Here is an 11469-nt window from a genome sequence, read left to right on the forward strand (position 1 = left end):
TACAAATTTTATCATCATATTTAAGCATTTCTCTTCCACCACGTCCTTACACTTCTACAGGCTCACTTGCCCACTAAAGTGATTTTTAAAATACCAACATTTAGCCACCTTATATCAGTGCAAGTCTTTGCAAAGGGAAAGAAAGGAGAGAATCCAAAGTCACCAGCACAAGCTTGAGTTACATATTCTTCTTTAGGAAAGGATTCGTCCAAATCAAAACTATTTGCTCGCTGAGTTTCTGAACATCCCAAGTAATTCATTTTGTCAATGCATCCAAGTATTTAATGTTCACGAACTTTCTCAACTCTCATAAACCTTCTTGACTATCAAGACGTGCACTGCAGTTTCAGTAGATGTCACATAAAAACTCAGACAATACAAAGGGCAGGCTACAGACAGGCAGCGGCTGAAACGCTTGCAGACCCCAGTCACAACACCCTATGAACAGGGTTTCAGCTGCCCTCACAACTTCTGCCCACAGCACATTGTGTGGATGTTTGGCCACAAATGCTGTCCTCTCACAGCAGTGAATTTATCAACTTCAGCACGTTGGTAAAACGTTAGGAACCAGCAGAGACCATGAGCTGCCAACCACTATATGTTGCAGTGGGTTCGTAGTGGAGGTGCTGTGAACCTCCACTGCTGGCACCAGCTGTTCGCTCACTTTCAGAAAAGCACTGATTTCCACTACCTCCTCCAACTCCTGTAAATCCACAAGCACATCCTTGGGCAGTAGTAACCAGGAATCTCAACTGAAAACTCTGTGTTGAGCAGCCAGTAGAAACTACATCCTGTCGGATTAACCATAGCCCTGGAGTCAACCCCGCTGCTCCCGCTCCCCAGGAAATCCTGCAGTGTCACAGGCTGCCTTTTCGTTTCAAACACTCTGTGCCCTCTACGTGTGCTTTCTCAGGCTATCCACCAGCAACTCATCACCACTGAGTCACAAAGAATGAATAAAATGGCCTCTGGCTCCATAAAAGTAAGAGCTTCTTCCCATAGTTAGGACACTGACAACCTATATACTGCCTTGTGGCCCGGTGACTTCTTCATGGATCTATGGATTATACTGTAGAACATTCATCGAATGACCTTGCTATCTACAGAGGAACACGAAAACCTCACTAGGCAAGGCAAAACTGCTTTGGATTCAGAATAGCCGGGCTAATTCTCTTCTCTTACCACCCCTGTCACTGGTGTAATAGCATCGAGAAATTAGGCAAGTTGTAGGACGTCTGAACGCAGCCATGAGTTTCATCCATCATACCAAACACATGACACAACTTTGAAATGGTGGTGGGACCCGTAGGCTTTTCGTTATTTACTACTTCATAAACGCCACTACCAGACTTACTCTACAGAGCCACAAGCACCGCAAGACTGCGTGGAACACAACCGAAACCATCAATGCGTATCAAGTAGCTCAGTTTTAATTAAACTCACGCTCTCTTATCAGAAACTAACTTTTCCGGGCAGTGATATTGGCAGGCACATCCCTTCGAGTAGCTCTCCAGACACTACCGTTGTCTTCCTCCCAAGCCACAGTGATCCCTTTTGTCCAGGAACACAAGGAGTGCAGAGCACGGCTGCCCACCAGCCCCCAGTGCAGCCCAACCCCATCCCTGAATCCTTCCCACCCAGCACAGCACTCTCTGTTTTCACTGCCCAGCAGCCCAGGACCCCAAACTGTGCAGTTCTTAGTCTTCCTCACCTCCTGAACATGACCCGCATGCAGCATCTCCTTGGAGCTGTGGTTCCCAACTCTGGTACCACCAGCTAGCCCTGCTTCTCCAGCCTCGAAGGCTGCGGGGGCAGCGCCAGGGCACGGCTCCCTATCCCCTCTGCCAGCCAAGCCGTGCCTTTGCTACCACCCCCACTCTATCCAGGAACACGGGTACCAAGAGTGGCTTCGCACCACCTCCCAGTGCAGCCAATCCCATCTCAATCCTCCCGCCCATCACAGCCCTCCCTGTTTTCGCTGCCCAACAGCTCAGGACCCCAAGCTTGTTGGCTCGCCCTCTTCCTCACCTCCTGGGTATCGCCTGCACATGGCATCTCCCAGGAGCCATGGTTCCCAGCCCTGGTCCCGACTCCACACCCCCTCTGCCCAGAGTCGTGGCCTTGCTGCCACCCCCATTCTACCCAAGAACACATCGAGTGCCAAGTGCAGCTGCCCACCGCCTCCCATCCCAACCCAGTCCCATCCCAGAACCCCTCCCATCCAGCACAACGTCCCCTGTTTTCACTGCCCAACTGCTTAGGAGCCGAAGCTGGGTGGTTCTTCGTCTTCTCTACCTCCTGGTCATCGTCTACGCTTGGCATCTCCCAGGAGCTGCGTTTCCCAGCAGATCAGACCCATTCCAGAAACCTTCCCACCCAACACAACCCCCCCTGGTTTTGCTGCCCAGCAGCTCAGAATCCCATGCTTGGTTGATGTTCCTCATCTCCTGGGAGCAGCGGTTCCCAGCCTCAGTCCCTGCTTCGGGCCCCCTCAGCCCACCGAGCCGTGGCCTTGCTGCCATCCCCACTACCCAGGAACACACGGAATGCCAAGTGTAGCTGCCTACAACCTCCCAGTGCAACCCAGCCCCATCCTTTCCACTCAACACAACCCTCCCTGGTTCTGCTGCCCAGCAGCTCAGAATCCCATGCTTGGTTGACACGATCCTCATCTCCTGGGAGCCGTGGTGGTCCCTGTTTTGGGCCCACTGCCCAGGAGCACACGGAACGCCAAGTGTAGCTGCCTGCAACCTCCCATCCCAACCCAACGTTCCCTGTTTTCGCTGCCCAACAGCTCCGGACCCCAAGCATCAAGATTAGTCTTGAGGGAGAGCCAACACAACCCTCCTTGTTTTTTGCTGCTCGGAGCCCCTCAGAGCCTCCTGAGAGCGGCGTCTCCCGGCCCCGGCCCCACGGGGGGGGTGCGGGGGGGGCCCGGACGGGCCCCCCCCGCACCCCCGCCGTGAGGCCGGGGCCAGGGGGGAGCCTCCCTCCCTCAACTTTCAATCCCCGAGCGGGTCGCGGTCCCAGTCGCGGGGACAATGAGATGGCGGCGAAGAGCGCCGCGCCCGTGAAGGGGCGGGGGGGGGGGGGTTGACGGTGGCGGGGGGGGGTGGGGGGGCGGTTGGCGGGGCCCCGCTTGCTCCGGCAGAGCCGCCCCGCCCCGCGCCGCCTCCCTCCCCTCCCCTTCTCCTCTTTTGCTCGCTCGGGCAGCGCCCGCTCCCGGCCCGGCCGCCGCCGAGACCGAGCGCCGAGCGGCCCCGGCCGCGCTGCCCCCGCCCCTCGCGCCTCCATCTTGGATCGCCGCCCCGCGCCCTCCCCCCCCCCCCACCCCCCCTTCCTCCTCCTCCTCCTCCTCCTCCCTCCTCCTCCTCCTCTTCCTCCTCCTCCCTCCCCGCGCGCGCGGCGTCCCCCGCTCACCTCGCGGCCGCGGCGGGGAGGGGGGGAACCGGGGAGGGAAAGGGGTTGGGGGGGGGGGGTGGGGGGACGGCGGCCCGGCGGGCGTCCCCGGGACGAGCGGCGGAGGAGGAGGCTGAGCGCGCGCGCGGGGTCCGGGCGGGCGCGGGCCGGGGCCGGGGCGGCGGCGCTGCTGCTGCTGCTGGCGGGGGCCGCGCGCTCGGCGGAGCCGCAATCCTAAACCGCCATCTGGCGGCTACGACTGCCGCGGGGACGACGACGACGGCGCAGCCGCCGCCGCCGCCGCCACCGCCGCCGCGACCGCAGCGCCCCCTGCCGGCCCGGCCCCCCTCCCCGCCGCGCGCGCGCGCGCGCCCGCGCTCGCCCGCCCCGAGGGGAGGGGGAGGGGCCGGCACGCGCGCGCCGCAAACGTCTTTCGCGCGAAAAGGCCGCGCACGCGCGCTGGGAGGGAGGGGGTGGGGGGGAGACACACGGACATGGAGGGGGGAAGGGGGCGGGGCCGCGCGGGAAGGGAGAGGGAGGGGGCGGGGCCTCGCCAGGCGCGCGCGCGGGGAGGGGAGGGCGGGGGGTGAGGAGGTGGAGGGATGAGAGGGAGAAAGGCTGAAGGGATGGAGGGCTGAGGGAATGAAGGGATGGAGGGCAAAGGGGATTAGGGGGTGGAGGGGATGAAGGGCTGAAGGATTGAGGGGATGAAGGGCTGAAGGGTGGAGGGGATGAAAAGATGAAGGGCAAAGGGGATGAAGGGCTGAGGGAATGAAAGGATGAAGGGCAAAGGGGATGAAGGGATGAAGGGCTGAGGGAATGAAAGGGTGAAGGGCTGAGGGAATGAAAGGATGAAGGGCGGAGGGGATGAAGGGATGAAGGGCGGAGGGGATGAAGGGATGAAGGGCAGAGGGGATGAAAGGATGAAGGGCAGAGGGGATGAAAGGATGAAGGGCGGAGGGGATGAAGGGCTGAGGGAATGAAGGGTTAAGGAGCTGAGGGACATGGAATAAGGACTGAGAAGCTGAAGGATGAGAGCATGAGGGGATGACGGCAGCAGGGCTGAGGGGCTGAGTGACACGGAATGAGGACTGAGGGGCTGAAGGAGAAGGGATGAAGGGCAGCAGGGGTGAGGGGCTGAGGGCCACAGAATGAGGACTGAGGGGCTGGAAGGCTGAGGGGATGAAGGGGTGAGAGGATGAAGGGATGAGAGGATGAAGGGGTGAGGAGCTGAGAACAGCAGGACTGAGGGGCTGAGAGACATGGAATGAGGACTGAGGGGATGAAGGGGTGAGGGGATGAAGGATGAGGGGATGAAGGATGAGGGGATGAAGGGCAGCACGGCTGAGGAAGACAGACTGAGGGTCTAAAGGATGTGAGGGGATGAAGGGTGGAGGGGATGAGGGCAGCAGGGTTGAGGGGTTGAGAGGCTGAGTGACACGAAATGAGGACTGAGGGGCTGAAGGATAAGGGATGAAGGGCAGCAGGGGTAGGGGGCTGAGGGACACAGAATGAGGACTGAGGGGATGAAGGGCAGCAGGGGTGAGGGGCTGAGGGACACAGAACGAGGACTGAGGGGATGGAGGGTTGAGGGGATGGAGGGTTGAGGGGATGAAGGGTTGAGAAGCTGAGAACAGCAGGACTGAGGGGCTGAGAGACTTGGAATGAGGACCGAGGGGCTGAAGGGCTGAGGGGATGAAGGGCTGAGGGGCTGGAAGGCTGAGGGGCTGAAGGGGTGAGAGGATGAAGGGGTGAGGAGCTGAGAACAGCAGGACTGAGGGGCTGAAGGGCAGCAGGGCTGAGGAAGACAGACTGAGGACGGAGGGTCTAAAGGCTGTGAGGGGACGAAGGGTTGAAGGGCGGAGGAGCTGAGCGCAGCAGGCGCTGAGGGACGCGGAATAAGGACCGAGAGGCTGAAGGATGAGGTGGGGCTGAGGGGCTCGCCCTGCGTGGAGGCGCCGCGGCTGCGGGCGGTGCCGGTACCGGAGGGGGCGCGGGGGGGGCGGGGCGCCCCCCCCGCGCCCCCTCCGGTACCGGCACCGCCCGCAGCCGCGGCCCAGAGCGCTCCGTTGAGGTGAGAAGGGGCTGGGACGGGAGGGAACTGCGGGTCCTCTGGGTTGCTGAGACCTGGGGCAGAGGCGGGTTGGGGTTTGGGGACCAGGAGCGTGCGGGGGGGGCGGTTCTGCCTGCTCTCCCCTCGGGTTCTACCTGCTCCTCAATCGCCTGGAAGACGTGGGATGCCGGTTTGTTGGTTTTCAAAACTCCTTTCGTGTTACGGCTCTTTGGTTCTCGTAAATGCCTGTTGTTATTAATTCAATTTGTATAAAGATTTTTGATTTCTTTGCGTATAGTTTTAATAAAATCGATTGATGTAGGCAGACCATCTGGCTAAAGAGATAAAGGCGCTCTGATTTTCCAGAGTGCACCTTATCAAATAGTTCAGAAGCGTAGGCTGCTTCAGCGATGCTAACATTTAATTGCCTGCTGTGCACCTGACGTTGCTTTCTCTTCCCAGTCGGCTCACGTTGCATTACGCTAGGCAGACATCACAGAGCGCAGATCCCTTGGCGTGTGCAGCTGCTGGAACCGCCAGGCGCCGAAGAATCTCCAGTAAGGTTAAGGTGGTTTAGTGGAGAGGGTGCTGGAACAGGAATTTGGGAGCTTTTCCCGCGCCTGATAAGAAAAAAATCTGCATTGTGAGAAGTCGGTGCTCTGCACGGACGTGCTCGGCGGAGGTGGCACGAGTTCAGGTGGTTACGTGGGTTTGTAGGGATGGAGTGAGTCTTCTGTATGTTTAATGTTGAGGGGAAAGGGTTGGTCTGTGTAGTTATCCAGCAGAGGTTGCTTACAGCCCCCTGGTAATCTCAGGATACAGGGGATTTGGCCCAGGAGAGGCAGAGGAAGATCCTTGCGAGGCCTGCCTTTCCGAGTGCAGGGACAGCTGACTTCTGGCTTTTGACTTCACAGCAATTGCCATGCCTGCAAATCTTCCATAGCAGCAGTTCAGTCTGCTGGCTGACACTGACCCACCTGGCTGAAGATGAGCCTATTTTGTGAGCGTATTGAAAACCGGTTGTTAGAATCGCCAGCCAGACCTCAAAACCTTAAGTCCTTGAGGCAAGACAAGAAGGAGAGCTCAGCATTCTACACCCACAGTGGTACAGCGGCACATAATCACCTACTTCTGCCTTACTAATTAGCACGTGGGTAGTAATTTAGGGGGCAGTAGGGCAGCGTTGGGTTGTTTTTCTCTTAAAAGAGGTGTTTGAGTGTATTCTGTTAGTGATTTGTGACGTGTATTGAATCCATAGTGATCATTTGTTCAGCTGTGGGAAAGTGAGGTTCACGCTTTGGCAATTAGTGAGTGATTTCCGTGAGCTGGTGATTTAAATGGGTGTCCCAGGTTGTCGTGTGGGTTGGGAATGTTTGTTTTGTTATATAACAACATGGGACTTTTGCATAGGGCATAGTCTTCAGCCTTGTATTAAACTTGATTCTAAATCAAAGTATGTTTTTCATAGGAAATGTAAATAAACCATTTTATGTTTCAAGATACGAAGAAAAACAAAGCCTTCATGTGATCTCCACAAAAGGCACTAGCAGAAAGCAAAGCAGCTGTTTTCTGCACAGGTCGTGCCAATTTCCATTTATTTTCAATCTGGGACAAACGTAATGGATTTGGGGTATACACTAATCTCAGTCTCCACTGAACTTCTCACTGATCAGAAGGTCACCGAAGCGTACAAATGTCCTGTGTGAGAGTTGGCGTAACATCTGTCATCGACTCAATATTTAGCAGAGAAAATTCAATGTGGGTTTAAGTGCATTTTTTGTTCTTTGCAAGTTCTCATCCCCTGCCCTTCTCCTTTCTCACGTGAGTGCCCTTCCACTTCCCAGCCCTTCCAGCTGTTAGCATTCCTAGCACTGAGCAACACTGGAGAGCACACGGCGTCTGTGCAGGACAGCCATTTTGAGCTACGTGCTCGCAATTGTCTATTGTTTTCCTCCAGAGAGATCTCTGAATACATTACACAGGTCCAGCACTACATTTGCAAGTGCATTTTGCCTCTTTTTTCTCTACCCTTTTTTGTATGCATTGGAAGAAAGGTGATCTAAGCTCAGGGAGCAAGAAGTTGCCATTGTGTGCTAATGGTAAAAAATCCGTTGTTTGGGTTTTGTTTTCCTGAACTGACAGTTGCAGCATGTACTCAGCTGTTTCTGAAGGAAAAAGAACCACTGTCACTCTAACAATAATGCCTGCCATGCACCTTTTATCTTCTTTTCCTCACACTTATTTTATTCTCGATCCATACCTAGAGCCTTAAATCAAGAGGCTCTCGATTTTCTTACAATGTGGGGACAGCACAGCCAAATAGTGAATTCATAACACAATGAAAATGCTAGGTAGGGGAAGCTGTGCTGGTGGAAATCCCTGCCTTCCTGGACTCATTCAGCTCGTTTTGCATTTGCATATTAAAAGGATCTGGAATTAACAACTTCACCTGAACAAAAAGCGTAAGGTAGCAGGTGAGACAGGGGCAGACTTCTGGCAGAAGACACTTAAATGTTTGCTCTGCTCAGCGGAGCAGCTGATACGTGGCTCTCACCCTCTTTATTTACTCTCCTTGGCATTTCAGCTGCTTCTGTTTAAGTCCCTTGTGGGATTTCGGCTGGATGCTAATGAGCACTGTGGAGTACTCCTCCACCGTTTCGCAGGGTACGCTTTGCTTTTTCTGCTGAGCCCTCCTGCGAATGCGTTGGCAGGAGAACCGTGAGCGGAAGGAGCGCTAACACGAGGCCTCCTGAGCGGCCAGCGGTGTTTCTCAGTCCTGGACCCTCCCCAAGGGCTCTGAGGGCTGGGAGCGTAGCTGCCTTCCCCCTTAGCCGGAACTCGGTGCCTGCTCCTCTTCCCGTTCATCCCATCCCTACCAGGATTCACTCTGCCTGCCGGAGGTGGGCTGCAGCCTTGCTTGGGAATAGCAAGGGCTGCAGTAAATCCGCAGCGGAAAGGAAGGATGTTCCATTCTTATGTAAATGATTTTTTGCCGTGAGACGCTGATTAGGGATGGAGAACACGCACTGGACTGGGGGATAGTCTATGTCCATCCCCTGCCGACACCACACAGGGACAACTTGCTCCTGCCTGCAGGGCTGAGCTGTTCTCAGCTCTCAGGGATGGGCGACTGGATCCTGAGGCCGAGTCCTCCTGGGTGTCCTCCAGTGCTGGTGAAGCAGGACAGCAGGCGTGGGATGGTGATTTTCCTTGTTACTGAGCTGTAGCAACCTTCCACTCCCATGCCCACCACTTGTTCTGTGGGTGAGTCCCAGCAATAGTCCTGAGGGGTGGCTGAGGAGGGGGTTTGGCAAGGTGATACCAATGCTCTCTCTCCATCTGAAGTTGCGAGGGTCTCCATGGTGGTGGGTTTTTTTTCCATGATGGACCAGGGTTGCCCGTTCCCAAGGAACACGGCCTCGCAGGCACGCTGGCGCTTCAGAAATGTTCAGCTTTGACAAACCAGCAGAGTGCTTCCTGCCTCCCTTGGGTATTGCTTTCTGTATTGAGATGATCATAACCTATCTGTTTGATATCTGCGAGCACCTACCATTTCTGTTTCAACAAAGATGTAGATAACTGAGAGGTGTTTACCCCTTCTTGCTTAGGCTGTCCAGAGAAAAGCAACAAAGCTGGGGAAGGGTCTGGAGCCCAGGGGTTCTGGGAGCAGCAGAGAGACCTGGGGCTGTTCAGTCTGGAGAAGAAGAGGCTGAGGGGACGACTTGCTCAGGGATGCTCCCTGTTTCCCTGTGCCACTCTGTTATTTTAGAAACAAAGCAATCATCTCCCCCAGCCAACTTTCTTCCGTAATCTTGTAATGTTAGCGAGCGATTAACTACATAATCATAATTACTGGATATCTACTGTCCAAAAAGCTTCACAAGAGAACTTCCTCATTAGAATATAGCATGCTACATTGTATGTACTGTACATAATGGGAATGCGTGTAATTTTCAAAGACTAAGTTTCACGGTTGGCTCTTAAGGAGATCCAAACACCTTGACTGTCACAGGTTTTTAGCAGTAACTCGCCATAAAATCAAAGCAAAACCAAGAACAATCTACTAGAATTTCGACTTGGTTGATAGAAGTAGCTTGTACACGCTAACAACATTTACGTAATAACAAATCTCTCACTATTCATTAAATAAAAGTAACAATCCATCTCCATTCTTTTCTTAAGACCAAGACGTTTCTCTGAGGAAATGGATACGTCTTCCCAAAACTACCCAGTGAAAAAGCGAGTAAAAATTCATCCAAACACAGTAACAGTGAAATACACTTCTCATTATCCCCAGCCCGGGGACGAGGGATATGAGGATGCCAGTGAAGAGACTGGAGTATTTGTGGAGGACGATCCTAAGCAAAGACTACTGAACGATGGGAAGAAGAAAGGACGGACCTTTTTTGGTACAATAGACACCAAGCTTCAGCCAGCACAACTGCCAAAACCCAATGAGATCGGGCAATCCCAGCCTCTTCCTGAAGGAAATACACTGCAGTCAAGGAAGACGTGGGTAGTCCTTTTCGGATCTGCCGTGGCTCACGGATGTGTGGCTCTAATTACAAGATTAATTTCTGATCGTTCCAAAGTGCCATCCCTAGAGTTAATTTTCATCCGCTCGGTCTTACAGGTGCTGTCCGTTACTGTTGTGTGTTATTACCACGAGCCTCCCTTTGGCCCCAAAGGCTACAGGCTTCGTCTCTTCTTCTACGGGGTCTGCAACGTTATCTCTATCACTTGTGCTTATACCTCCTTCTCTATCGTTCCCCCCAGCAACGGGACCATCATGTGGAGGGCCACCACTACAGTGTTCAGTGCCATCTTGGCTTTTTTACTCATAGATGAAGGGTTGGTGTATGTAGACATAATTGCCGTCCTCGGCAGCGTGTTTGGCGTTTGTCTGGTCATGATCCCCAACATAGTTAAGGAGCAAAAGTCTTTGCTGAGCACCTGGAAGGAAGCTTTTGGCTACACCATGACCGTTATGGCAGGTTTGACCACTGCTCTCTCCATGATCGTCTATAGGTCAATCAAAGATGAGATCAGCATGTGGACAGCACTGTTCACCTTCAGCTGGACGGGAATGGTGTGGGGAGCGTCCACCATGTTCTTGCTTCAGGAGCCAATCGTCCCACTGGATGGAGAAACCTGGAGCTATCTCCTCGCCATCTGTCTCTGCTCCACAGCAGCTTTCCTGGGGGTCTACTATGCCCTCAGCAAGTTCCACCCCGCTCTGGTCAGCACCGTACAGCACCTGGAGATCGTCATCGCCATGGTCCTGCAGCTCCTTGTGCTGCGCATCTTCCCAGGGGTTTATGACCTTGTCGGGGGAGCCGTTATCTTGGTTAGTGTTTTTTTCCTCACGTGTCATAAACTGTCCTGGAGGAACTTAGGAAGACAAGATTATCAGGAGATTGTGGATTCTTCCATTAAATGAACTGTGGTTCTGCTATCTGATTTTGGCTGTGTGACCACGTGAAAGTAACCTATTTCAGCTCTGTGGTGTTCTAGCGTAGTGGCCAGGTCCTCTCTCTCTCCCATTTAAATTCACAGCTGATGTAGCAACGTTGGTATTTCCAGACTTCCACGACAGGTGAATTCATTCCAGTTCGTACAACCAGTGACGTTTTGTCCCGTGAGAAAAGGCTGTTTGTCTCCAGCACGGAGGCTGCGTGAGCAGAGGCCCTGGCTGCCCTGGGCACGCTCTGCCTCGCCTCCTTCCCCTCACAAGGCAGCACAGAGACAGAGGGGCTCCCTAGTGCCTCGTTCCTGTGCGCTGCAGCAGTAGGAAAAGGAACAGTAAAACCATTAAAATGGAAAACCGGAGCATTCGTATCCTCTGTAACACTTCTGATGCTTTGGCTGTAAAAATTTAAATCAATAATATATTCCTGTGGTTAATATTTCTGTAGTTAAAACTTGCATTTCCTGTGTGTATAAAGATTGAGTCAGTAAAGCTTTTTGTGCTGTGGTTAAATTTCCATCTGAATCAGTGCAGGAAGCCCAGACCTCCA

The 11469-nt window shown here is 54.1% G+C and overlaps 2 protein-coding genes across 4 annotated transcripts in view; one reads left to right on the forward strand and one right to left on the reverse strand.

Moving 5' to 3' along the window:
- STAG1 (STAG1 cohesin complex component) overlaps positions 1 to 3438 on the reverse strand; it is a 163693-nt gene extending 160255 nt beyond the window's left edge. For 2 of the 3 annotated variants that reach the window (XM_069865027.1, XM_069865026.1), the window contains exon 1: positions 1712 to 1901. The gene's annotated coding sequence lies outside the window, so the exon portion shown is untranslated. Of the gene's footprint in view, positions 1 to 1711; positions 1902 to 3420 lie in introns of those variants that run through there. The other variant, XM_069865028.1, reaches the window with a different exon arrangement.
- A 3263-nt stretch (positions 3439 to 6701) lies between these two features.
- SLC35G2 (solute carrier family 35 member G2) lies at positions 6702 to 11371 on the forward strand. Its single transcript, XM_069864769.1, has 2 exons — positions 6702 to 7082; positions 9635 to 11371. Exons 1-2 carry the CDS (start codon positions 7072 to 7074, stop codon positions 10890 to 10892), a joined length of 1269 nt encoding a protein of 422 aa, XP_069720870.1. The 5' UTR covers positions 6702 to 7071; the 3' UTR covers positions 10893 to 11371.
- Positions 11372 to 11469: the final 98 nt, after the last annotated feature.

This window comes from Phaenicophaeus curvirostris, chromosome 10 (genome assembly GCF_032191515.1).
Source record: "Phaenicophaeus curvirostris isolate KB17595 chromosome 10, BPBGC_Pcur_1.0, whole genome shotgun sequence".
Lineage (NCBI taxonomy): Eukaryota > Metazoa > Chordata > Aves > Cuculiformes > Cuculidae > Phaenicophaeus > Phaenicophaeus curvirostris.